The following is a 24,203-nucleotide window of genomic DNA, read 5'->3' on the forward strand; positions in this document are numbered from 1 at the left end:
ACAGAAGCCAGCCCCGGACCACGCACCAAAAGCAGTCATTACCAGGCAGGCTGGAGAATAAGTCTCTTCAAAATACACGCCGCATTTAAAAAACATATACAGGGCTCAGCCACTGCTTTCATTACCAATTTTAATTTAGCTCCTTCAGTTTGCCAGCCAGATAAACTCTTTAGTGCTGTTTTTTAATCTATTTGCCGCATTTTTATGTTTAAGATTATAGTAATATGGGACGGGAGAAGGAATCACTTTTGGAGGAAATAAAGAAATAGATCCGCTTATCGGCACCCATCAGAAAGTTCATTAATCAGCCGGGCTTTGTGCCCCCTAAATTGAAAGGTTAAATAATCCTCTCAGGAATATTTCTCGGCACCGCCGCCAATTGTCCGGAGAGAAGCTGCCATTCAGGGCGCTGGGGATCGGTGACAGGGTATTTTACCACCGCTTGGACCCCAGACAATGACGGACAAATGGCCTGGCGTACAAAGAAACCTTTTAGCACACGGATGGAGGAAGGACCGCAAGCTTTGAAGTGGGTGGGTTATGCGCGGATGGCCCTGCGACCGTGGCCACGCGTGGGCACAGCGCAGCGCACTCACACGCGCGTGTCTGCACTAAGCTGAGCACAAACATTTGCACAGCATGTGAAATCGGGAGATTAGCAGAACTGAGGCACGGCCGCACTCACTGCTCGGTGCGACGGGGAGCCCGACGGCGCCCTCGCTTTTCATTTTCACTGCCATTCCCGACCACTGACCGCTTCCTCTCCGCAACCTCCACGCGTGCACGGATGGCATCTGGCTGCCCGTAGGATGGAGAGGAGGGGGTACCGCGTTCCGAACAACTTTCTGAGCTGGCTGCTTTGCCCGTCTCCTTGGCAGGGGCTCCTACCGCAGCAGACAGCGCTGCCGGAGGGTGCGATGCTGCGCCGTCGGGTGGGTGCAGGTTTTGTGCTCTGTTTCCTAACAGTCATTTGAGCCTTCCTTAAAATTCCCACCGCCCAGGCCTCGACCTGCACTGCCTTTTACTGACTGCGTTTTTAGGAACATTTTCCAGGCAGGCTTTTCACGTATTCCCTAACACCACCGTACATTTTCAGGCACACCGATTTTCTTCCCCAGCTTTCTAACAAGTGACATCAACCAGAACATGTCCTTGAAGAAATGTCTGATACCTCGCACTGTATCTGCTGACAAACACTTTCCCACATCCTCCTCACACCGTCACTTTGTACATATGATTCTGCTCCATAAGCTTCTCCCTCCTTTCGGTATGGCCTGGGACACCCTGCGTAGTCAGCAGCTTCCAAAAATGGATGACCAAACTTTGCAGCTCACCTCTCACGCCTCACACTGATGCTGCAGTTTGGTGTTCAGAGCAGTTCACTCCAGCCTTGGAGTATCCCAGCGCTATCACTTTCCTTCTCTTTCCCTACTAGCCAGAAAAGCAGAACTACCTTAACCAGGTTCTCATCTGCCACAAAAAAGAAGTCAGGTCAGATATCCCGTGCAAATCCAGTGTGATTGCTTCCAAAGCATAAAATATTTCAGGATTATCATATGGCCCCAAGAAACTCTTCAGTGCGTGTGTATGTCCAAACACAGGCACCTAACACTCATTTTTGTAGGTGCCAAATGAAGTGATGACAAACACACCTCAGGAACAGAATCAAACTGCATGGCCAAGAAACAAAACGAAACGTCCGATGTGCAGGAGGTGTCCTCTGCAGAGCTGGATGATGAGGAGGCACTAACAGGTGAAGAAACACAAGGTTTGGGGGAAAAAAAGACAAGCATCTTTTGGACTGGATGCTGACCCAGAGAAACCCCAAACACGTCTTTATTTTTTTTTTTTTCCTTATTTTTGTGGGGGGGTAGCAAATATATCACACAATCTACTCTGTAAATACTACCTATTCTTGTCACTGTTTCCTTTATCGTACCTCTGGAGAATGAAAACTTGAGCCATGTGCCTGCACACAACACCGCCATGCCAGACCTGGCAGCGCCGCTCTCCTACTGCGTACATGGCAGCCCTATGGCAGACAGCGCAGCAAAAGGTGCCCTTTTGAGCCAGAGCTACAGCAGACCGTAAGGCGAAACAAATCATGAATCTGCAAGTATTGGTTCAACAAAGTGCTGGAGCTAAAAAGAACAGCCAGTGATGGCAGTGCTGCGGTTTGCTTCCACAAAGTGCTGAGACCACCATGCAGGTTGTGAACGGTGCCCATCTGAGAGTTACACTCATGGCTTTTGGATTCTGCTTGCTAAGGCTATGCATATCATATTATCCAGGTAGATCACTGCTCCAAGACTACATTAAGGAGCACAACAGTACCCAGCTATGGGTCACATCCATCCGGGGCAAATGGATTTACACAACACATCATTTACACAGGCCTTTTGTTTGCCTGGATTCCTTATACGATTAAGTTTCCAAAATATGGAAACAAAACCAGGGTAATTCTGTCACTAAGACAATTTTCTTATTCATATGACAGGGCTTAACATGATGTTTTAATACTACTGACATGACAGACCCTCTCAGAATTAAATTGCTTTTAGGGAATTCTAATCCGTAGATTATTAACATGATCAAGCATAACTTGAGAAAGTTACAGTCTGACGCGAGCTCTTAGCTGTTCCTAATATACAGATAATTGACAAGATGAGCTAGCAGTTCTGGCAGTGTACATGGGAACTGCATGCGCTTCTGCCACAGCAGAGCTAAACAGACAGTCACTGCTAGACACCTGTAAGATCTTAAAATGGAAAGTATTTGTATGATAACATGGAACAGCTTGAGTGCTGCTAAAGCACGTAATTTACAAACAGCTACTGAGTGGAGATGTGTCAAGCAAAGTACTGGTCAGCACTGTGATGCACGTGGATATTTATGCTCCAGTGGTACCTTATATTTATTCTGTTTTGCAATGCAAAAAGGTAGCAAAATGCCCTTCATATTAACTACATCAAAGTATTGTTTCAATATATTTTAATACACGTGACAGTTTGTTTCCTATGGAATTCTGAAGCTGATTCTGAGCTCCAACAAAACCGAGAAAAAACACCTTCATGTGGAGGTTAAAGTAATACTTTGCAGTAATAAAGGAACTTCAGTACAAATATTTTCATGCAAAATCCACTGCAGAAAAGGGGCACAGAAACACTGATTTCTTTTTCTCAAATAGAAGCCTATTTCTGAAACGCATTGCAAATCTGATTTTATCATGAAAGCTGCTGTTTTCCTTATTTAGATGGCTAATAATGCTAATACTTGAAATAGCAGGAATTATTGAAGGATTGTGCAAGTTCACCTTCTCAAACTGGAGAAAGTGAGATGAAAACGCTCACCAAATCTGTTAGCTCTGAAGAAAAGATCAAGTCGATCCTTTCACTTAACAAAAGCGTGGCTTCATATTCGACAGGGAAGTGTTTCAGCAGAGGATCTTACCAAGTTTCCTCTTTAAGTAATTATGCAAGAATTCTGGTTTATCACATAAGTAATGCATGCTGGGCTGAGAAAGTGCAAGCTGGTTTACAGATGAAGAGCGGAGTTATTCCTGCCCACAAGTCTGCAGGGCCGGGCAGCAGCTCTCCCAGCCGTGGGCTCCTCTTCCCACCAGGGCTGCTGGCACAGCGTCTGCAGGTTATGTGCTGCACAAAGAACTTCCTGGGTGATCACAAATGTACCAACACGCAGAGCACTTAATTTAATTTTTCAATTTAGCTCAAGCTTTTCATTTCCAAACTTTCATCTTCTTTTCCTTTTCTCACTTGAAGGCAGGGTGAAGACAAACTGGCCTTGCTAAGAGCACAGAGTCCCTTGTATTACTACAAAATGCATGCTGAAGTTGGGGACTCTCTGAAGGATGCCACTTTCCAAGCAGTTTGACGAGGCTATTTGGAGCCCCAACGTTGGAGAAATGGAAATTTCTTGGTTCAGTCTGGCAGGCTTTCCTCTTCCCCCAGATACTGAACTATATCCAGAAACGCATTAAAATACAGTTTCTGGTCGAGATGTAGTCAGTCTTTTGCCCTCAATTTAGAAGCATCTTTTATTTTATTTCCTGGGGAGGCAGATGGGGAAGAGCACGAGAGAGATAAAACGTTAGAGAAAGCATGCCTGCTTAAATGATTAAGGTAAGTGACAGCTGATTACTGTGCTGCAGAGGATTATACAGCCCATCCAAAACAGCCTCTCAGGTCTGTGTAGGAGCATAGAACTCCTGAGAGCCATTTCAGCTTTCAGGTCTGCTGTAGCAGAGCCAGATGCTGAGCTGGGTAACTCCCATGCCCTCTGTGGTATAAAAGCAATCAGTTAAGGACCTGAACTCTGCAAAAGGAAAGTACCAAAACACTTCCCATCCTTCCCATTTAAGAAAGTGGAAGTGCAAAGGTGTGTTTGTGTTTTACACGTAACCGGTTGGAACTCTCTAATTCATATGAACCAATGTCCACATCCCCATTACCATGCCTAAGTTAAAAACCCAACTTCATCCCGAAGAGAGAAACTCCAAGCAGCACTGTTTGTAGACACTGCATGCTTGTAGGAAGGTGATTTTCCTTTATTATGTCAAATACCATTTTAAAGTACAGAATGGGAGAGAACCCTGAGTTAAGGAATTCCCAGCTGTAAGCTGCTGAACAGCATTTGTGGAAACCTGGTTATATCAGAATGAGAAATTCCTTTTTCACGTGTGCCATAGAAAGCTGTCAGAAAGAATACTGTCTTTTGTCAAATTGGTTATGGTTGTTTTTGTTTTGTTTTTGTTTGTTTTTTCAAATTAAAATAAATTTTCTGACAACACTGAGAATACCTGAAACTCAAAGGAGAACAACAATGCTGGGCAAGGTGTAAGTCAGCAGGGACGAACAAAAGCAATATGAACTGAAATCCAAGAGACCTTTCTGACAGCATACCCGACCCTCCCCAGCACACTCACAGTCAGCAGAACAGCTGTGAACTGCAGGCACACAGTTCGGAAGCATCTTTATTACAGAATGCCACTTGCAAAACAGCAGGGCTAAGCTTTGAACAACGCACACACACAACTTAAAAACAAAGTAAGTGCCGGTTGCTGTTAACCATCTTCCCTGTTTTTCTCCTGGTGAAAAAGGACACCACAAATTCTCAGACAATACAAAACCCTGCAGCACCCCGAACATCACGAAGTCACCTCTTGTGCCGAGTGTGGAGACGCCTCTGCCATCCAGGTATTGCTGTTCTCCTCCCAGCAATTTGGGGCTGACTGAACTGCACATTACCCCACCAAACAGCTATTAGGTGTTTGCCACTCCAGAACCTGCAGTGAGCTTCCAAAATTACAAAACAAACAGCAGCAAACAACAGTGTCCAGGGAGCAAACAAAGTTGTGTTTTCACAACAGTTTGCAAGAATCACTTTTAAACGTCCCATGTTAAGCTTGTCAAGTTCTGAAATCCAGTGTATTTAATACAGACATGACAACCTAGCGGCCTGGCAAGCTTGTGTCACACCAAGAGCAGAGCAGAGCAGCTCCATCCCTGTGCACGGCCAACTCAGGCTAAATCTCCTGAAAATGCTCCTAAACCTGTTTTTCTCCGGCATGAAGCCCACAGAGCTCCTCAGCAAAACAAATCTCCCGGGCTTAACTATCTCAGGCCAGAATGACATCTAAAATTTGCTGGAAGCCACACTTTAAGGATACAAACCAACTGTGAGCAGCACCGCTTGTGTTTTTATGTCAGAGGAAACGCGGCAGGCCACGAGGGGTTTTAATAACGGCACACAAAGAAACCCAAGCGCAAAATTTAAACACAAAAGGTGCATTGTCCCTTCACAACTTTTACACACAGGGGCCAAAACAGCCAATTCCTGGTTCACCTTCTTTTATGTAAGCGGATTAAACGTAAGATTAACAAACTGTCAAAAAGCAAGTTAAATGATAGCTCCTGTGAGCCGAAAATTCTGGTGTTTGCACAACTCTGCTGGTGGCCATCTTGGCCCAGCAGCTTCCATCTAAGTGAGAGCTTAGACAGGGGACGGGTATGTTTTTTACCATATGTAAAAAAACTTAGAAACACTTTGAAAACAAAGACCATACACTGCCCGTCTCAGGGATGAAAATTCATTACTTCACATACGTTTGTTGAAAGCCATGCTAACACCTGCAGCATTAACTCCTGTTTGGTGGCGGTGTCCCTGCTTTGCCCTGGAGCTGGCCTTGCTCTGCTCCCTCCCGCATACCACCAGCCCCTCCGCACACTGCAGCACTGCAATGCATGCAGATCAAGCCATGCCCGATTTGTTTCATCTCCCCAGTGCTGCTATCAGCTGCCACCACACAGGAAGAGTCAGAGCTGTGCCTCAGCCAGGTGCACGCCGTGCAGCCCCACACCCCCAGAAAAATGCACAACAGATGTTTCCCTCCACGTTCTCCAGCCTTTCCAGCCCTTGGGCTGAACCATGAGGTGCCTGCCATGGATTCCAGCAGCTGGTCTGGCTGGTGTGAGCCCAAGGCCTCCAACATGTGGACAGGCACTGGGTGAAAACAAACTTCCCTCCGTGAAGTGAGATCTCCAGATCCACTCCCTCCAAGCATCATCTGTGGTTAACACTGAATGTGGTTCTCCAGGACACGGCTGTCCCTCGATGGGCACGGCCTGCAGCAGGCCTGTTCTGTCCGTTCCACATATTGGGAGCTTTGTAAAGTGGAAGCTGCCATGAGAAACAGAGCTAGGCAAACAAATACCATGTTAAACACTGAGAGACACTCGTGTGCCTTTTTTTTTCCTAAAGAATATGCTGCAAAATTGAACGGGGCAACGGATAACCGTATGGCGCCTTGACCTCAAGTATTTCCACCAACTTCTCTCCCTGAAAACACATGGCTGTAAACTGGACTCCATCTGAGAACAGAACTCTGAACGAATGCAACTGCCTTCACAGGTGAAATATGAAAGAACAAGAGAATGAAATAGAGCCAAACATTCTGAGGGTGAGAAAGCATCTGCTCTTTGGAGACAGGGCTTATTTCTCTGGGTATGTGGAGCAGCCACCATTCGGAAAGACAAAGCCTAAGCTAAGTTTGCTAATAATCTACAACAGTTTGCTAAGAACTTTGAATGCTCTGTCTCTGAAAAGATTACACTTGCTCTCATTTACCCTGCAGTAAGTCATGATCAAAACTGTTTCTTCTGGACCTGCAAATGAAGATCTTGTTGTTATTATCTGAATTGATAATAAACTCTCTGATAGACGTAAGCTGGTATCAAAACTGACCTATTTGATGAACAGAAATTTAAAATGCGCTTTGAAAAATGCAATTTCCCTTTTCTGATGTAGGAGAGGTACACAGAGAGCAGACAGGGTGAGAGTCATCTGTAAAACTTCTCCTTTGCCACCATAAGGAAGCCGTTAGATGCTATTTTAAGCTATAGCAGCAAATGGCTTGTTTTGCTGACTTTGTTTTTTACGCAGTAATTTCACTTAACAAAGTTGAAACAACAAGTTTAAACTAAACAACTCCATCCAGTCACGAAGTTCTGATTATCACATCGTCTTTAAACTTAAGCTCCAGTGAATGCAATATGATAATCTTTCCTTCAGTCAGAAGGCGAATTACAATATTTCACTTAAGATCCTTTTTGCTATCCTGACTGCTTGCAAGATTTCCTGCATCGCCAGTCAGTTTTGGTTAGAACAAGACATTCTCCTGCCCATGTAACATAACACACTGCAAGCAATGTGCCAAAATTTGCCGTGCGTAAATAAAATCCCACCACCATCCACACCCGCAGGATGGATTTACTGGATTTGTTGTTTAGTCATTGTTCTAGTCAATCCACGCTCCTGTGCAGGGGCTACAATAAGTCAATAGATGGCAGTCCATCGCTTAGGAAAGAGGCAGATAATGAATAAAGTCACCGAGAGCTCCACAAAAGAGAAAGGTGTAGTGCTGCGCCGTTCTAAGAAGCATTCGCAGTAATTAATTAAGAATACTTTACATAGCGCAGAGCATTCAGACAATTTTTGTAATGGCTTTTTTAAGCAGCGTTACGAAAGTAGTCTTTCATTGAGAAATGGAATACATTGCTTTATTTGTGCATATATTTGCCTGCACGTAAGACGCCCACAATCCATTTACCAAAGAAAGTTAAAATCCATTGGCTGTATCAATGACCAAAGCACGGGAAAAGCTTGCTGCAACCTGTCTGCTTGTTGATAAGCAGGTGGCCTACACAGCACAGCAGCAACAACGGCACTTCTTATAACTTGCTCTATTTCTCTTTAAACAGCTACCCTGTTTGCATCAAAGCATTTATTCTGAAGTGGGAAAATTATAAATAATGCCTGCACTGAAATATTAATAAAATGATAAGGATGTAAATATGAGAGTAGATATGAAAGTATCCACGTTTTAAAAATCCTGTTAAAATATCCATAGAGTATATTGTTATGTTACGGAAGTTTCAAGTCTTCCAAGAGCACTATTTACATCTGTCCTGCTTTGGATGTAAAGAACATTTCAATGCAAAAAAGCTGTGCCTCACGCAGTTAAACAGCTCATACGGTGCCATTTCTTAAGGTATAACCTAATTTAAAAATATCAGTCTTTTACCACACAGAGTTGGAGATTCCAGCCTTAATCTGACTGCTAAAGCAACTTTAAGCGAGTGATAAAGTGTCTTTCTCGTGCAAAAAAAAACCAAAAAACAAAAACCTGAGAAGTGCAAATTATTTCCCAGATACCACAAATCTGGATTATACGCAGATCACTAACAGTCCGCTGGAAAAGGAAAAAATTATTTATCTATAGCTATTGTCTGACCCCACGTCTGTTTATCTTTGTGTCTCCGTATCTGACTGTATTTCAAAGCGCCTCCAAATCGAGCGCAGATACTGATGGCAGTGTTCGATAGCACACTTGTATTTCTAACTGCTCTGCTTTCCTACAAGAGCTTTTTGACAAACGTTGCTTCTACACAAGGTGAAGAACTCAGAACACTTCCCACAAAATCCGCAGCTGAAATGTTCTACTTCAGCTGCTCCAAAGCCTCCCACAGCCGCAGCTCGGTCAGGCTTTAACTGCTCCACGTCTTACACAAATATTTTTGAAGTATTCACCTCCACCGGCTTTTTGAGGCACTGTCAATGGAAAGCAAGAATAAAATAAAACTAAATCCTATAACTCGCTAGAAACAGAACCCACCACTCTGCTCTATCTAACATACGCAATTTAAGACTTTGGATTCCTCAGACGTTTTGGAAATCATTTTTAACATGCATCCTTAGGAATAATGATGAAATTAAACACTTACTTTCTGCCTTCAAACAATTTAAAAAATGCAAGCAAATTATTCAGCAAATGCTCCTCCTGCTCAGCTCTTAATACACAGTGTATCAGCTCCATCCGAAATACCACCAAGTGCTCAGAAAGAGTGGAGAATTTCCAACATTTTAAAGTCATTACACAGGGAATACAAACAGGAGGTTTTCAGCACCGCTTTTCTGTAATGGTTCGATTTACCAACTTGAGCAAAGCCAGAAGAAAATAGCATTTCTCTACTCTGAAGTGGTGGAGGCAACAAAGTACAAAACACACGCCCCATTTTTCACCCCTAAGAAAATATGCACATCAAATACCCCATAAGGAAAGGTGCAGGACAAACTTTTCTACTTAATCTTGAATGGGGAGTAGTGACGAATATGTATTACTGCTAAATAGATACAAGTTAGATTTGAGTAGCAATGGCAGCAAAGATTCAGATGAACTGGAGAAATGCTGATCTTTAAAGTCATTTTTCCTAGATGACAGTTTCAGAAATTAATGAATTAAAGATTTGTGATACCAAGCCATTAAATACTGTCTTAGCCAGATAAGTTTTGTTCCTGGTTTAACTATCAGCCAAATTAGTACGCATTTTGTTTTATTTTTATCTCTATTTTACATATGAGGAAAAACCTTAAGTAACATTTTGCTGTAGTTCAGAAAGTTTTATTTTCTTGTTTAAATTATTAAAGATCGACTACTGCATGCCAAAGAAGAAGCTGCAGCTATATTCTTGGCAAAAGCAAATGATTTACAAAAGTTTATAAAGTGTATTTCTCAAACACTCTCTGGCTGAGATTTTTTTTATTCCTTTCAGAAGAGACCTCTGTCCTGTCGTGAATAATTGCTGGAAACTGGGATATATGAGACGGGGGCACTGCTTCTGCTATGCACCTCAGCTTAAAATTTAACTCTCTTTATATGTTTAAATGTAGTCATTGAGAGAGTGCTGCAAGACACTCATTTAATGACTGCAGCATTAGAACAAAATTGTCAGCTCCAAAGGTATTTAAAAAACACTGACAGTGTTTCATTGCATTCTTCAGTTCAAAAACTCTTCAGATGTTTATTATCTTCTTGCAGAAGATGCTTGTCTATATTTTCTGGTCAGCAGTTCACAGAAGAGTAAATAGGATGGGTGTAGAAGAAAATAAAAAAGGTGTTTCTACTTACTGTTAGGTGATACTGCCTCCATATTTCTGGGCAAGCCTGGAAAATAAAAATATTGATCAGCTAGGAGCATGAAACAAGGTGCTTTACAGCCTGTTGGTTTTGGCATAACACAGTATCCACCGGTGTCGGTCACAGGAAAATAAGAAGCTTAACTGAAAGGGTCTGCATTTCAGCTTCAAAAACCTGGCTAGACAGTTTAATTGAATTTTACACTGGTTTAACACACTCCCTGCCATTGTCAGAAAGCCAGTAACAGTTTTCGCTCTCCCCTTCTCCTCTGAAGGCTGGAAGTTTGGGAGAGCAGCGTGCTTTTTAACTATAAGAAGTATTAATACTGTGAGGCAAACAGAAAAGAATTTAAATTCTAAATTTACTGCCCTTTTAAATTTACAGAGTGCCGTGGAAATAAAATCACGAGCCGCCTTCCTTTCATGGAGAAACTGAAATATTTCAGTATTTTTGTGCAAACCTCTATCCTAATCAAAATATAATTGTTACATGTAATAATCTTCAGTAGCCTAATAATGTCAGGTGGGTTGTAAACAAGAAGCATGGCAGATTGCTTTCATGTTTCAATTTTTGCAATGGCTTGCTTGCTCCTTCTCCTCCTTTTTGTGGTTTGTTTTTTTTTTTTTCCCCATAACTTGCCAGCCTTGCAAACAAACTTGTAGGGGCAGCCCATCGTAGAAATTTTTACAGAGCAGATTTGCAACCGCAGCAGTTACACAATAGACCTCAGGACTACGTAGAAGAAAGGAAGGAGGAAAACGTGCATTTTCTTCTTCCAACAAAACAAGAGCGTGTTAACGACCAGTGAGGCTGGGGGAAATTTCTCCATGGTTCTTAGTGCCGTTACAGAATCGTGTTTCTCCCTTCCTTTCCCTACCCTCGCCATCAGCACATGTGGGAACAGTGGCACTTTGTTCTGAAGCAGTTCAGCTCTTTCAGGGCGCCTACACAGCCACTTCAATGGATGTCTTCTGCTTTTATTTACCACGCTCACACTTTTATTAAAACAACTTCTTAATCACTCCAACAATTACCGATCTGGTTTGCCACCCTCGATTTTCAGAACTTTGAGAAGAAACCTCATTTTTTCCACAGCTTCGGCAGCAATGCTGCAGCTCTGATTTCAAACACTGATCTCTCTCGGCTACTTGCAAACCGGTGCCAACAGCATTTATGCAGGTTCTGAATAATTTTTGCTCATGTCTCAACTCCCGCCTTCTTTTATTCTGACAGAGAATGTTAATTAAAAATAAAATAAAAGCCCAGCACGCAACAATCAATATCAGCCACCGGATCTCTCACAAAATAACCCATGTTTTCCACAGTGAGCCCGTGGCACACGCAGTAAGTTTTTCCCAGACGTGATGAAAATTATATTATTTATTATTCATTCCGTGAGCAACACAATTTTCTGGAGAAAAACCTCCAGTCTGCTCCGCGTAACACTTCCACATTTTGCACCTTGCTCAAATAGCGCGTGCAAATATTTGAGCCTCGTGTTAATATTGCTATAAAGAAAACGTGTGAGGTGCCCCACTCTTCTAGGAGGGGAAAGCAGTGCAACGTGTGACAGGTCCAACAAACTCGAGCTGCCTCCAAATGCAAACAAAAGGGCTTTCGTCCCCGCACAGGGTTGTGAGGTGCAATATGTAAACATCCCTTACTTTGTAAAAAAGGGACGTATCGAAGATATCTCCTTCCTCCTCAAAACTACCCAAGGCCCCAGCCACACGCAAGGCTTCTGCTCATTTAGCACAGGGGTAGCAGGCAGTTATTTATACATTAGTTCTGGGTAGTTTTCGATTACCACAGTGTCCCCAGACTAATATGGTTGAAAAATCGCAATCAAGGAGTTGTCATACACTGGCAAAATGCCACTTTGTGATATGACCTTTACGTACACAGCAGCTACTGAATAATAAAAAAAAAATAATATTACTTATATATATATATATGTATAATTTATTATTGTTATTTTTTTTTCTCCTATACACGAAGACATTATTTATACTGAAAATCTGAAACTCGGAGAGGGAAACAACAACTGGCAGAGCTCGTAACAAAACACCCAGCGAGGGACAACCCCAGCCACTGAGCACAGATATCGAGAGGTGAGTTTTGTTATCGCCGAGCACGCTGGGGGCTGTGGGAAAACTTAAGGGAGAGAGGAAGGCAAAGGTAAGGGAAAATTGGGCAGGCCTATTTCTTCATTCAGACGATGATTCAATATAACACTTTCCATCATCACAATGATCACTTACGAAACATCAGACGCAGAATACAATGGACTAAACCAGATGCTAAACAACAGCCTTTTAAAAGCGATGCTTTTAACTGGGAGTCTTATTACCTTGCGTCAGCTCGAAGTTACTGTCTGCATCTCTCCTCTCAGAATGACAAAAAAAAACGTAATTAGGAATTACTGCTGAATACTGAAATGGAACATCATGGTTTGCTGCAGAAGGGATGATAAACGCAGCAACCAGAGCTGCGATTTTTCTGATGTATTTGGAAGTGCTTAGCCACCAATGGCCCTTGTTGAACGAGGAGCCCTCGCAGCAGAGAGAGAAGCGCTGGCAGCGGGATGCGCTCTATTAAAAGAAACTCGCATTCATTTGCTGCCCCAGTGCTCTGACCGAACCGGCGCCCAGATGTAGGAGCACAAGAGGTGAGCACTCCCAGGAGCAGCACTGCACAGAGCAGCTCCCCAGCACAGCCTGCAGCGTGGCCGGCCCCGGCTGGGCGCCTTCTTCTGCACAGGCTCAGCACAAACAACTGCTCAGCAAGAACGCTCCCTGTGCCGCACGCACACTCAGTGTGTTTGGAAGGGTGATTTTTTTGCAGCCCAAGACGAAGCAGCCCGGCGTGCCGCACCAGACGGATCAGGACGAGACACATCGCGTGTTCTGACCCATATTGGATTTTATCAGGTGCTAATTATTGTTTTACCAGAACAACGGCTTAATGCATCTGTTGTTTAATTCCCACTTCCCTATTCTCAAACGTGAACATCAAAGAAAATAAAACACTCAATCTGCAACAGCCCCTGACAGCAGACCAGGACTCAAGTGCTCAATAGACAAGGCCCTTGCCACCAGTTCTCATATTTCCACAACAGTGAGCAAACACAAAACCGGCGCTCAGCGGCCTTTCCTCCTTTCCGCTCCCTCGGCCCGTCGGCCGGCCGCGGGACGCGGCTCTGCTGGGAGCGCCGCGCGGGAAGGATTAGCCTCACTAACACGGCGGCGGCTGCAAACGCCAGGGAGAAACCCCAGCACTGTATTTGGCGTATGAATAACCAAAATGCACGCGCTGACAGGAGACCAGGACGGGCCTATGGCTCCCCGGGAGAAAATGTAGCTGTGATGAGTGACAGGGCTTTCAGGAAATATGTTCACAATCACAGACAGTGAAGGCCATGACCTAGATCGTTTAAGAGCTTGTCTTGTCAAATTATCAAAAGCTTCTTCCTCTCTGAATAAAGAGTGACATAAGTGAGTGTCAGAAAGCTGCAGGCTGACAAGCCAAGCATACAATAACAGCATGCACGTCACATACTTGCCGAACACCGCCACGGCTAGCGGCAAATCTTAATGAGAGCGCGCCTGGCCCAGGAGACTTGGGTCCCTGCTGGCACAGCTACTCATCTCACAAAAATCCTTCAGCTCCAAGTCAGTTATGGTCTGACACGACGACTACAATTACTAAACACAACTTTTTAACAGAATCCTCTGGTGCTTTGTCAAAGCGGCGGCTGCGAGGAGCTGCCCCGCTGCAAGCGCCCACAATGAGACAAAAGCTTGGCCAAAACACACACTGCTCAGCGCCGCCGCGGGGGAGACGCCGCCAAAAAACACACAAAGCGTCGCTGCAGAAATGCTCCTGCGCAAACGGGCACCACGCCGACTCCTGCCGCCGCCGCCGGGATGGAGGCGACTGACCATGGGGATGACCGACCCACGGCACTGCTTGCTCACTCCTACAAGTAGACTGGAAGCCACTCGGGGCAGGCCTGGAAATAAGGGAATGCTGCTGCTGGAGTGGGATCACGAGGGGAAAAAAGGGACAGAAGAGCTGCCTTCTTCCAGGGCGCCCCAAGGAAGCGTGGAGAGGAAAGACAGCGCCCGTGCTGCACCAGCAGTGCCAGCCGTGCCAATGAGTGACCACCCCTGCCAGCACCCAGCAGCTCCAGCCTGCGCCAAGCCACGTCCAGCACTGCCAGCACCAGCACAGCTCTGCTGGAAGCACCCGCACACACTTTGGTTTCGACAAGGGCACAAGGGAAGCCGAGGGAAGGAGTTTGACCATGCCTAAACAGCCAGAAAAGGCCATTTCAGGCAGAACAAGTGAGCAGGCTGCCAACAGCCTGGCTTTTGGGAAGAGTGGCTGCTTCCAGGGTGCGTCGGCAGTGTGTGTAAAGAGATGCAGCCAGAACCACAGAATGGCTTGGGCGGAAGGGACATTAAAACTTATCTGGTTCCAACCTTCTATCACAGGCCTTTTGCTACCAGATCGGGCTGCCCATGGCCCTATCCAGCCTGGCCCGGGGTGCCTTCAGTGATGGAGCACTCCCAGTTTCTCTGGGCAGCCGTGCCAGGGCCTCACCACCCCCTGAGTAAAGAACCTGCCCCTAACATCTAACCTAAATTTACCCTCCTTTAGTTCAAAGCCATTCCTCCTTGTCCAGTCATTATCAGACAATGTAAGAAGTTGCTCCATTTCCTGCTTGTAAGCTCACTTCAATGTCTGGAAGGCCACAATGAGGCCTCCCCAGATACAGCACAACTGAAGAAGGCAAGAGGCCTGGGCACTACTGATGGCCAGTTCCAAGGCTGAGGAGTTCAGGCAACTCACGGCATATCTGTGCACTTGTTCTTCCTACGTTTAAGTGGAAGCACTGTTCTATCTATGCCTTCTGCCCCCTTCCTGCTACGTCATCCTCTTCAGGAGGTCCTTTTCTCACCCACACAGCAGGCAGATGAGACTGTAGAGCACAAACCTCATGACATCCTTCAGAAACACCACCAAACTTGCTGAACAGATTGGATTTTCAATATATGCATGTATAAGCCTAACTATATAGAAACATTTATCTACATTCACACCACGTGAATATACACGTGGGTGTACACAGAGCTATGCAAAACAAGGTTGAAGCATTTTATAGGGGAGACATGCATCCTTTATAGGGGAGCAGCACAAGGACAAACAGAGCAGCACCATGGACTCTTCAACAGCTCAGCTACATGCTTTTCACGTTGCTTCATGAAAAGCACATCAGGCTGATGAAAGCACATCAGGTTCAGCTGCTTTCAGTCCGACTATGCATCTGAGTCCACACATTCTCAAAGTTGTTTCAGGGAAAGTAGCTGCCCTAGTGGATGATAAATGTATTAGCCTGAAACTGCTTTAAGTAACTTCTAATGTTTTCCAGTCTGATTAGGTGAACCACCTTAAGTTGCCTCAACTTCACTGCTTGATAAAAACACGATGGTGGAGAGTCCCTCATACAGCGTGCATGACAACCTGTTCTGCATCCTTTGTGTAACAGTACAGGTGAGTGGTCCTCCTGGTAAAGACAAATTAAAGCTTTGGGTTGTCTGGAGGAACGATGAGGATAAGGATCTCACTTAGCCACGCACACAGCGCAGAACTTGTGTTCAGACCTCTGTTTCTATGGGCACCAGAAACATCAAAACTGAAAGGCTGATACAGAGCAGCTGCAGTAACTGGGCCTTGTAAAACACTTCTAGGATTTTGATAAAGCTCCATGGAGAGGTCTCAAAACTCCTTAAAGAATGCAATTAGCAGAGGCACATACATATACATTTCTTATCACCATCAATTTGCAGTGTGAAAAGAGCAGAGACTACCAGCCCCCTGTCTCAGCTGTAAGCTGATGCCTCACGATTGAGGTGAGCATGCCTCCTTTCCCTTGTACACATCTACATCCAGCTGTTTTCATCACAGTGACTTCCCAAGCTGGATAAAGCTTCTGTGCGTTCAGTCAATAACCTTCCAGGGGTTTCTCTCCCACCAACCTCCTGTTGTGCCTCAGCAGACTTTGTGCTTCTACTGCATTTCTTGGTAAGGATCCTCACCTCATAGTTCTCTTACCTCATTTTGCCTCTTCTGCACCCAGCTCCCCCTGCTCTCATTAAATAGTCCCTAATGACTGTTCTGAGATAAGCAGTGAACAACAGGTCCCTACTCACTGTCTCCAGTCACAGAGGCTTCTGAAGATCTCTACAGATCTTCCTCTCTGTTGCATTGTGTCTCAGGATGAAGAAGCAGCTGAGATGAAGGATGCAGAAGACAAGGACCAAAATAACACCCACTTCTCCACTGCTTTCCAGATAATTCCTAGTATTTCACCAGCTGTTTTCCACAGCTTCAGAGCAAGGAAGTGATTTATTATTATTATTATTATTTTAAATCATATCTTCTAACTCTAAAATTAAGTCCTGAATGGTAACGGTAAGCCCAGAGCTCATCCCTTCCTGTGTACATCTGCAGTTTTGTTTTTTTTCCCCCCAGGTATTTTACATTTGGTGTTTAGTTCCACCAAAATTCATCCAATATTTTATTGTGCACTCCCTGCATTTGCTACAGATCTTGTGCAGCTCTTCACACATAGCTTCTATCACGGACATGTTAAATTCTGTCACTCCTTGGCTGGCCCTTTTCCACATCACACTTGCATCTCCTACTTCTATCTTCTTGTTCCATGCCTGTTTTGCTTTCTTAAAAGCTTTTGGTCAGAAACTTTGTCAAATGGCTTCTTCAACTTGTAGACCACATTGACTGAATCTTCTTTACACAAATGCTTCTTGACTCGCTCTTGTGAAGAACCCAGATATTTCTAATCAGCAGGATTTTCTGTACAAAGGCCATCAGGAATCTGCGCTGTAAATCATGCCTATAAATCCATTCTGACATTTGATTTGCCATCACAGCTTCTGTTAATTTGCCAGGTGCACACAGGGTGGCAGGACTGATTGTCCAACTCTTTCTGGGACCTGTTCTAAAAACTGCCACTATATTTCACTTCTTGACCAACTGTTGGTCACACAGGCTTCGTGTCTTACCTTAAAGAAAGGTGTACTGGGGCTGAACCCAGGGCTGGGCTGAGGCATCCTGCGCTGATGGCACAGGACTGGTGCTGGTGCTGGTTTGTGTAGGGTAACAAGTCCCAGGTACCACATCTCCACAGACTCCTGTAGACCCACTCCACCGAATTGCTTTATGCTTAAGCATAAATGTGTGTTTAACTTGCCTCAAGAGGGTCCAATTCCCCAACATTGCATTTCTAACTGCTTACCAGAAAGTGCTTGTAGAAATATGCCCTTTGTGTTCATTAAAGGAATGGTACTGTAAACGCCAGCTATAAGCAGAGGTACATCCAGAAGAGGATAACCAAACTTAAATTTATAATGCCCAAATACAGAAATACATAGAACTGGGTATGTGGTTTGGCATCTACCAAATGCACTTAACATCATCCGCATACCCAAATGATGTTGTATATGGTGAGACTGTAAAGAAAGAAAACTGAGCATTTGTTAACTTCTTACATCTTCTGCATTAATACCCACATTACACTGCTCATCCAGAAAGGAAAAATCCAAAACACGGTCATGCCCAGCCTTAAACTACACCTTACTTAAACAAAAGTTGCTGGTCAGTGAATGCAGGTATGTATTAAATACACCTCAGGACGCTTTGGATATCTGAACATTTTTTAGATTTCCAAGCCTCTTTCTGTGCTGAAGTTATTCACTCATTTATCCAAGACAAGTCTGAAGGCTTAGTAAAAAACAACAATAGTAGAATGCATGTATTTCATGGGCTTCCACTTCTCTACAAAATACAAGAGAACCCTTCTCCCCCTTTGCTGCTCAAACAGTCAGGTACCTGATAGGAAATAAAGCTGAACATTCAATCTTGCAATAAGCATCTCACAGACACACATCAAAATGCTTCCTTGTTTTGACATAGAAATAGTGCAACATAATATGAACAAGGAGGTACCATGACTGGTTACAGGACCAGGGTATCCATTCAGTCTGCAGAAGCTATTCCGGCCTCTAAGAAACAGCTGGGTTCTGAATGATAGTAGTGAAGCAAGAAAACATCACTGTGGTTCTTGTGGGATCACAACAAGTATCAGCAGATCCCAGACATGAGATGTTTCAGCTGTTCCACTAGTTCATGAATTCTCTTACAGAATACATATGATGGGCCTGCTCACAGGGATATGGAATTAGAGAAATAATTGATTTCATCACCATCTTTCATCCTTCAGGTTCAAAAATAAGACAGGACTCTACCAACAAACAGGAAGAAACTAAGCTGAGGCCCATAAATGTGGTTGGAGACATGATTCTCTGCAAGCTACATCAGATAGAACTGCTATTCATCTCTACTTACCTAGGAGAAAAATATACCACTTCCATTTAATTTGTAAAGCACATTCGCAATGTAAAATGCAACAGTTATAAATGCCAAACCCACTTAGACATTAGTTAAAGCTTCTAATAATTTTCTTTGCTGAACGTGTAATCATGGTAAGAAGTCATTTGAAACACCCAGAGCAAAAGGTCTACTCTCTACATCTTCCTAACGTGCTTACTGCACACCACATCTTCTGACTTCAACTCCCCTAAACCTTTTTTTCAACAAAAATGAGACATGTTCTATTCTTTACCATCTGCTGTTATCTCCATTATCTCCAAGCACACACAAACATAGTAAGCTGAAGTGTTACACTTAAAGAGTTAATTTGTTACATACATTTTCCAGCACGTTTCCCCGCATTTTTTAACCAGTGCATTGAAACTGCCTGAACTGCATTTGCAAGTTTAAAAGTCCTTTTACTAAGAGCAATGCCCACCACAAAACTCTACCAACTGACATTTTCACCACCCTAAATTAAATCAAACAATGGTTGAATTCTTGGTTGAACTGAAACAATGGTGGTTCTTGTAAACTTCAATTTTTGACAGATACAGAAACAACAGTGAATGTTTGTTTTTTGTTTTGTTTTCTTTGCCATGGACAATACTCACATCAGCATAATGCCCCTTCATATCACAGCGACTGCAGTGCTTATTCCAGTAGGATCTCTCAAGACATTCCCTAAAATAGTGGCCGGGCAAACAGCAGTTCAAACAATACCGTGCTGGACAAGTGTTTTGTAGATGACCTCTTTCTGCACACAGGCAACAAGGGGGAGTTTTCTAAGGAGAAATACGAAAAGAAGTACGTTAAGTGAGCACATTTCAAAAGATTACAGAAAACAAAACATCACAAGAGGAAATAAAGAAGAAAACACCCTAAGTAAATGCCTGCCGCCTACTAGGGATTGCACACACCCTGTGTTTCATTTAGAAACTGAAGGAAGGAAGACTAGAAATAGAGTAAAAGTTCAACTTCTGCCTGCATTGATTCTCCATATTCTCTTGATTTTGATTTTGCATCACAAATACTTGTCAAATGCTCCCCGTACTACACTGGGTATGCATGGAGATAATCTTCACAGAAGCCCACATGGAGATGTCTTTTAGCTTGCTGAAAAACAGTGCAGACAGCACACTCACGTTCACCTACTACTGAACAATACCTGCATGGCCTCGAAGATCTCTCAGTTTCAATGCAGCCAACAGAGTGGACGCTTCATCTCAAGCCAAAGTCTTTTCGAGCTATTCAGTGCTCTCTACAGCCCCACTGGTATGGGTGAGTGAGTGGCTGGGTGGGACGGAGCTGCTGGCCAGCTTAGCCCCATGCTTTTATCTCAAGCCAACACACAGATGCCCTCACAGACTGGCAAAAATAAAAAAGGAACTCTGGGACCAACACTGTATCTGTTTAAAACCAATTTTCCCAGTGATTGAGTGCATCTCCACTCCACGAGCTTACTCTTCAACTGCATGGGATGTAGGCACAGGACACATGCTCTAAAGGAATTTGTTTGATACTAATATGCAAAGCTTCAGTGCAGGTAGTGGCCCCAGGGATGGAGGGGTGGATTTTTTCAGGCTTTGTTGCAGGGACTGATAAATCCAGATCCTCATACAGCTGCCTCCATTTCTTCACAACACAGTGACTGATTTTTAAATCTCCATCTCCTCTAACTCATGGAGAACTGGAAACTTTCAAGTATTTGTTATCTACCCAAGCTTCTTAAAGCAACTTCATCGTCCTCATATCTCTATAACATCATCTGCACTGTGGTTCATCATACAGGAATCTGCTTTCATTCACTCAGGACGGGTGATTTTTGGATTCCTTAAAGCTCTCCCCTTTAATGTGATTCTTACAAATATTTGATATCTCAAAACTAGCCTTACAGTATGAAAAAGATGAACCTACACTGTTCTAACTCTCTTTTTAACCAGCTTATATTTAACAGATTTCTTTATAAAAGCAACCACCTTCTCAGAACAGCCTGTTAATTCTACACAGTAAAACAACCTTGTGCAAGCTGCCCTTCAACCCAGAGCCATATCCTCAAAAAAAAACTGAAACAGAACTCCTAACAGCAAGCAGGAAAGTAAAATGGCTGAATCTACAATGCTTCATTTACCTTTGGAATGGGACAGTTTTTGGACAAATGCCCTGGTCTGCCACAGTTTCTGCAGGTAAGATTTTTGTCGGCTGTGTAGTACCGAACACCTGCACGCCTCACACTTGCATAGTTACAAATCTGTGCCTGCGGAGGAAAAAAGAGAAGAGTACATTTATCATTTAAACCACTTGTAGTTTGCTAGAAATGTATGAAAGTCATTGCTGGTAGAGCTCAGTAGCAATCTAACGTAAACACAGTTCAGGTATCTGGAGGTGAGCTGGATAATTCCGTTCCAGAGAGACTGGTGCTGTCTGGCTCAGCCTTCCAGTTCAGGACATGATTTTCTCACTGTTTGAAAGCAAATCGGAGAAGTACAAAAACATGAGTTCCTTTATGGGAAAGGACTTGTTAATGTCACCCTTGGGTAACCTGACTGGTCAGGGGTGTTGGTCAGGTGGCCTCATAAGATCCTTTCTGACCTGTATTGTTCTGTAAATGCATAACATGAACTGTAACAGACCTTGGAAAGAGAAATCAGAAGGAGATGGACCTTCTAGCTGAAGCTTCCTCCTCCTGGGTGCCAGCATACCTTCAACAAATGCTTCAGGTTACAGCCTAATAGAATTATTGGCTGAGCTGAGCCCTTCCTGAGGAACTGCAGGGTGACCAACCAACCTCAAGAGGCTTCTGGTGCCACAGTAGGAATAAGGATTGAGTTGTCACAAAACAATTGGTAGCAATGGTAATGGGAGGATGGTTGGACTAGATGACCTTATAGATCTTTTCCAACCTTGTGATTCTATGATTCTATGAATCAAAGAGACTGGGAAGGAAGAACTGAGTTCCTCATTGCTGAGGAGCTCCTGTCCTCTCTTCTCTTCCACCACTGTTTGTCTGGCTTCCCTAACAAACAAGTGAATGTCCTCCTGATGAACAACTGCTCAGGTTACACCTGCCAGTGGAAGGACATGCTTAAGGCTTCCATACAAACATTACAGATGGATTTTTCCAGTCCTGTTTATCTTGGTCTGCTTGTTAATAAACATAAACATAACAAATATGGAACAATATGGTTATCTGTGTTACCTGTAGGTCTTTATTACTGATGGACCAGTCCACATCAGCGTCTCCTGGAAAACAGAAATACAATGAATTGTACTTAACTTGTGGATATTCTTTAACAGTATATTCAGATTATGATTGCTGACGTTACTGAAATTGGCAATAGATTCTGAATGTGCCAAATGGAGAAGCCAAGTCCTGTTTCCAGGAAAGGAAAGCTATCAACCTGCTTGCCAGCAAATCTGATCCGCCTTAAAATCAGGATACCCTCAACTACCAGTTGGACTATGCCTGATGCTGCCCTCTTTTGCCCTTTCATCCCTATAGTATAGGTATAAGCAAGTTTCAGTTTGTTCAGATGTAAGGAATCCAGAGCTGACTGCAGAGCATGGCCAGCTTAAATACTTGGGTTACCCGAGTGGTACCACACACAGAACAAGAAGTTATAACGCAGCATAGAATATACCTTTCTTCCCCATCAATTCAAAAATTCTACATCTTCAGTGCTGCTTTTGAAGGCTACATGCCAAAATGACTATGTATAACCAAGACTTTACTATGCTAAGACTAATGTAAGCAACTCTATTCCAGAACAGGGTCTGGTAAGGTGCAATAAATAAGAACAGTGCACTGAATTAACAGCTATCACATATCACACCGTGACCTTCTGACACACAGACCTGGGACTGGTGGAAGGAAAAAGGAAAAATCAGAAGGAAATAAAAGGCAAAACAAAACAAAACAAAACCCAAAACCTGATAGAACAGGGATGCAGTTAGAGCTGCTTAAGAATTCTGCATGTCAGTACTGTTTACTTCTCTCACTGTGCAAAGACAGCTGTAACACTGCAGTATCTTCCTTATCATCACAGAGGATTCATGTCAACAGAACACCTTGCTTTGCCTATACTTTTACAGTAACCATTACAACCTGTGTGTGAATAAATCCCATGTGTCTGCAGGCTTTCTAACGCCAAGTTCGGCCCTCTACCAACAACTGAGATCTGAAACATCTGTATGTGTTATTAAAACAAATCACAACATCAAGAATTACAACACCCATGAACTAAAAAGTCAATAAATTCAGGTGAAACATGAAGCTCAGTACCCAGATACAAGGTGTATCCCTACAACATACAGAGGGTGCTTTAGAATTCATACCTGTTAGTTGCTCTGTTTCATCCAAAGCCAGGGTGAGCTATATCTGCCCTTCTCTCAACAATGCCATAGAATAGGTATTTTTTGCACTTGCTCATGCCAACAATCCTAACAAGCATCACACAGACATAACAGTAACATCACTGGCCTAACTGTAAAGCAACTGGAGTGAAACATTACATTTAACTATGTTTAAGTCAAAGCATGGATAGCAACTGGCAAAGCAAGCACTTCAACGCAAGAACCAAATGCTTCACCCAAATATCATTCAGGGTAGGAGGGATCACCATAACAAAAGGTGGTGTCACCCATCTAGGCCTGCAGACTGCTTCTTCTGGGCTGCCTGGGTTCCAGCAGGGATGGGATAGCGTTGTGTTGGTTTTCTCTAATGGAAGCTATTTGTGGGTATACCCAAAGGAAAATCAGGCCTTTTGGTGTCTAGTCATTAAAAGTAAAGAAGCACACTTACTGATATATTTCAGTGCATTATTTATTGCTTGGAAGCCTATTAAGAAAATTCATTCATAAAGAAAAAAGATATTTGCAATGCAAATCAGTCCTGTGAATGCCACATTTCACAGAAAGGCATATGCAGGATGGCTGACAGGCTACAGATCAAAATTACCAGCAAATTAACTCCTGTTAATCATCAGACCTGTCCTTTCTAAGAACAAACAACAAAGTTTCATTTCTCTGCTGTCAGAACCCCCATCTTCCCTGGGACAACTGTGATATCATGATTAAAAAATTACTCATGTTAGAAACAAAAAAAATGGCTCAAATCAGAAAGTACAGAGAAAAGCATTAATGTGTAACGCAGCACTACAACTCCATCAGCTCCACCTCCCACCAGCCATCCTCCTGCCCTGCTCCTGCCTCCCTGCACGGTGTCCATCAGCTCATGCAGATGCTTTGCTCTGCACTC

At 43.6% G+C, this 24,203-nt stretch overlaps 1 protein-coding gene across 4 annotated transcripts in view; it reads right to left on the reverse strand.

Moving 5' to 3' along the window:
• ZCCHC7 (zinc finger CCHC-type containing 7) overlaps nucleotides 1-24,203 on the reverse strand; it is an 87,600-nt gene that overhangs the window by 11,045 nt on the left and 52,352 nt on the right. For 3 of the 4 annotated variants that reach the window (XM_015850090.3, XM_015850089.3, XM_015850091.3), the window contains exons 4-7: nucleotides 22,146-22,189; nucleotides 21,078-21,203; nucleotides 19,561-19,731; nucleotides 10,484-10,519 (exon numbers count right to left, since the gene is read on the reverse strand). In XM_015850090.3, the coding sequence (XP_015705576.1) occupies nucleotides 10,484-10,519; nucleotides 19,561-19,731; nucleotides 21,078-21,203; nucleotides 22,146-22,189 (377 nt within the window). The remainder of the gene's footprint in view (nucleotides 1-10,483; nucleotides 10,520-19,560; nucleotides 19,732-21,077; nucleotides 21,204-22,145; nucleotides 22,190-24,203) is intronic. The other variant, XM_015850093.3, reaches the window with a different exon arrangement.

Source organism: Coturnix japonica, chromosome Z, assembly GCF_054131305.1.
Source record: "Coturnix japonica strain WE chromosome Z, WE-NBRP24, whole genome shotgun sequence".
NCBI classification, from domain to species: domain Eukaryota; kingdom Metazoa; phylum Chordata; class Aves; order Galliformes; family Phasianidae; genus Coturnix; species Coturnix japonica.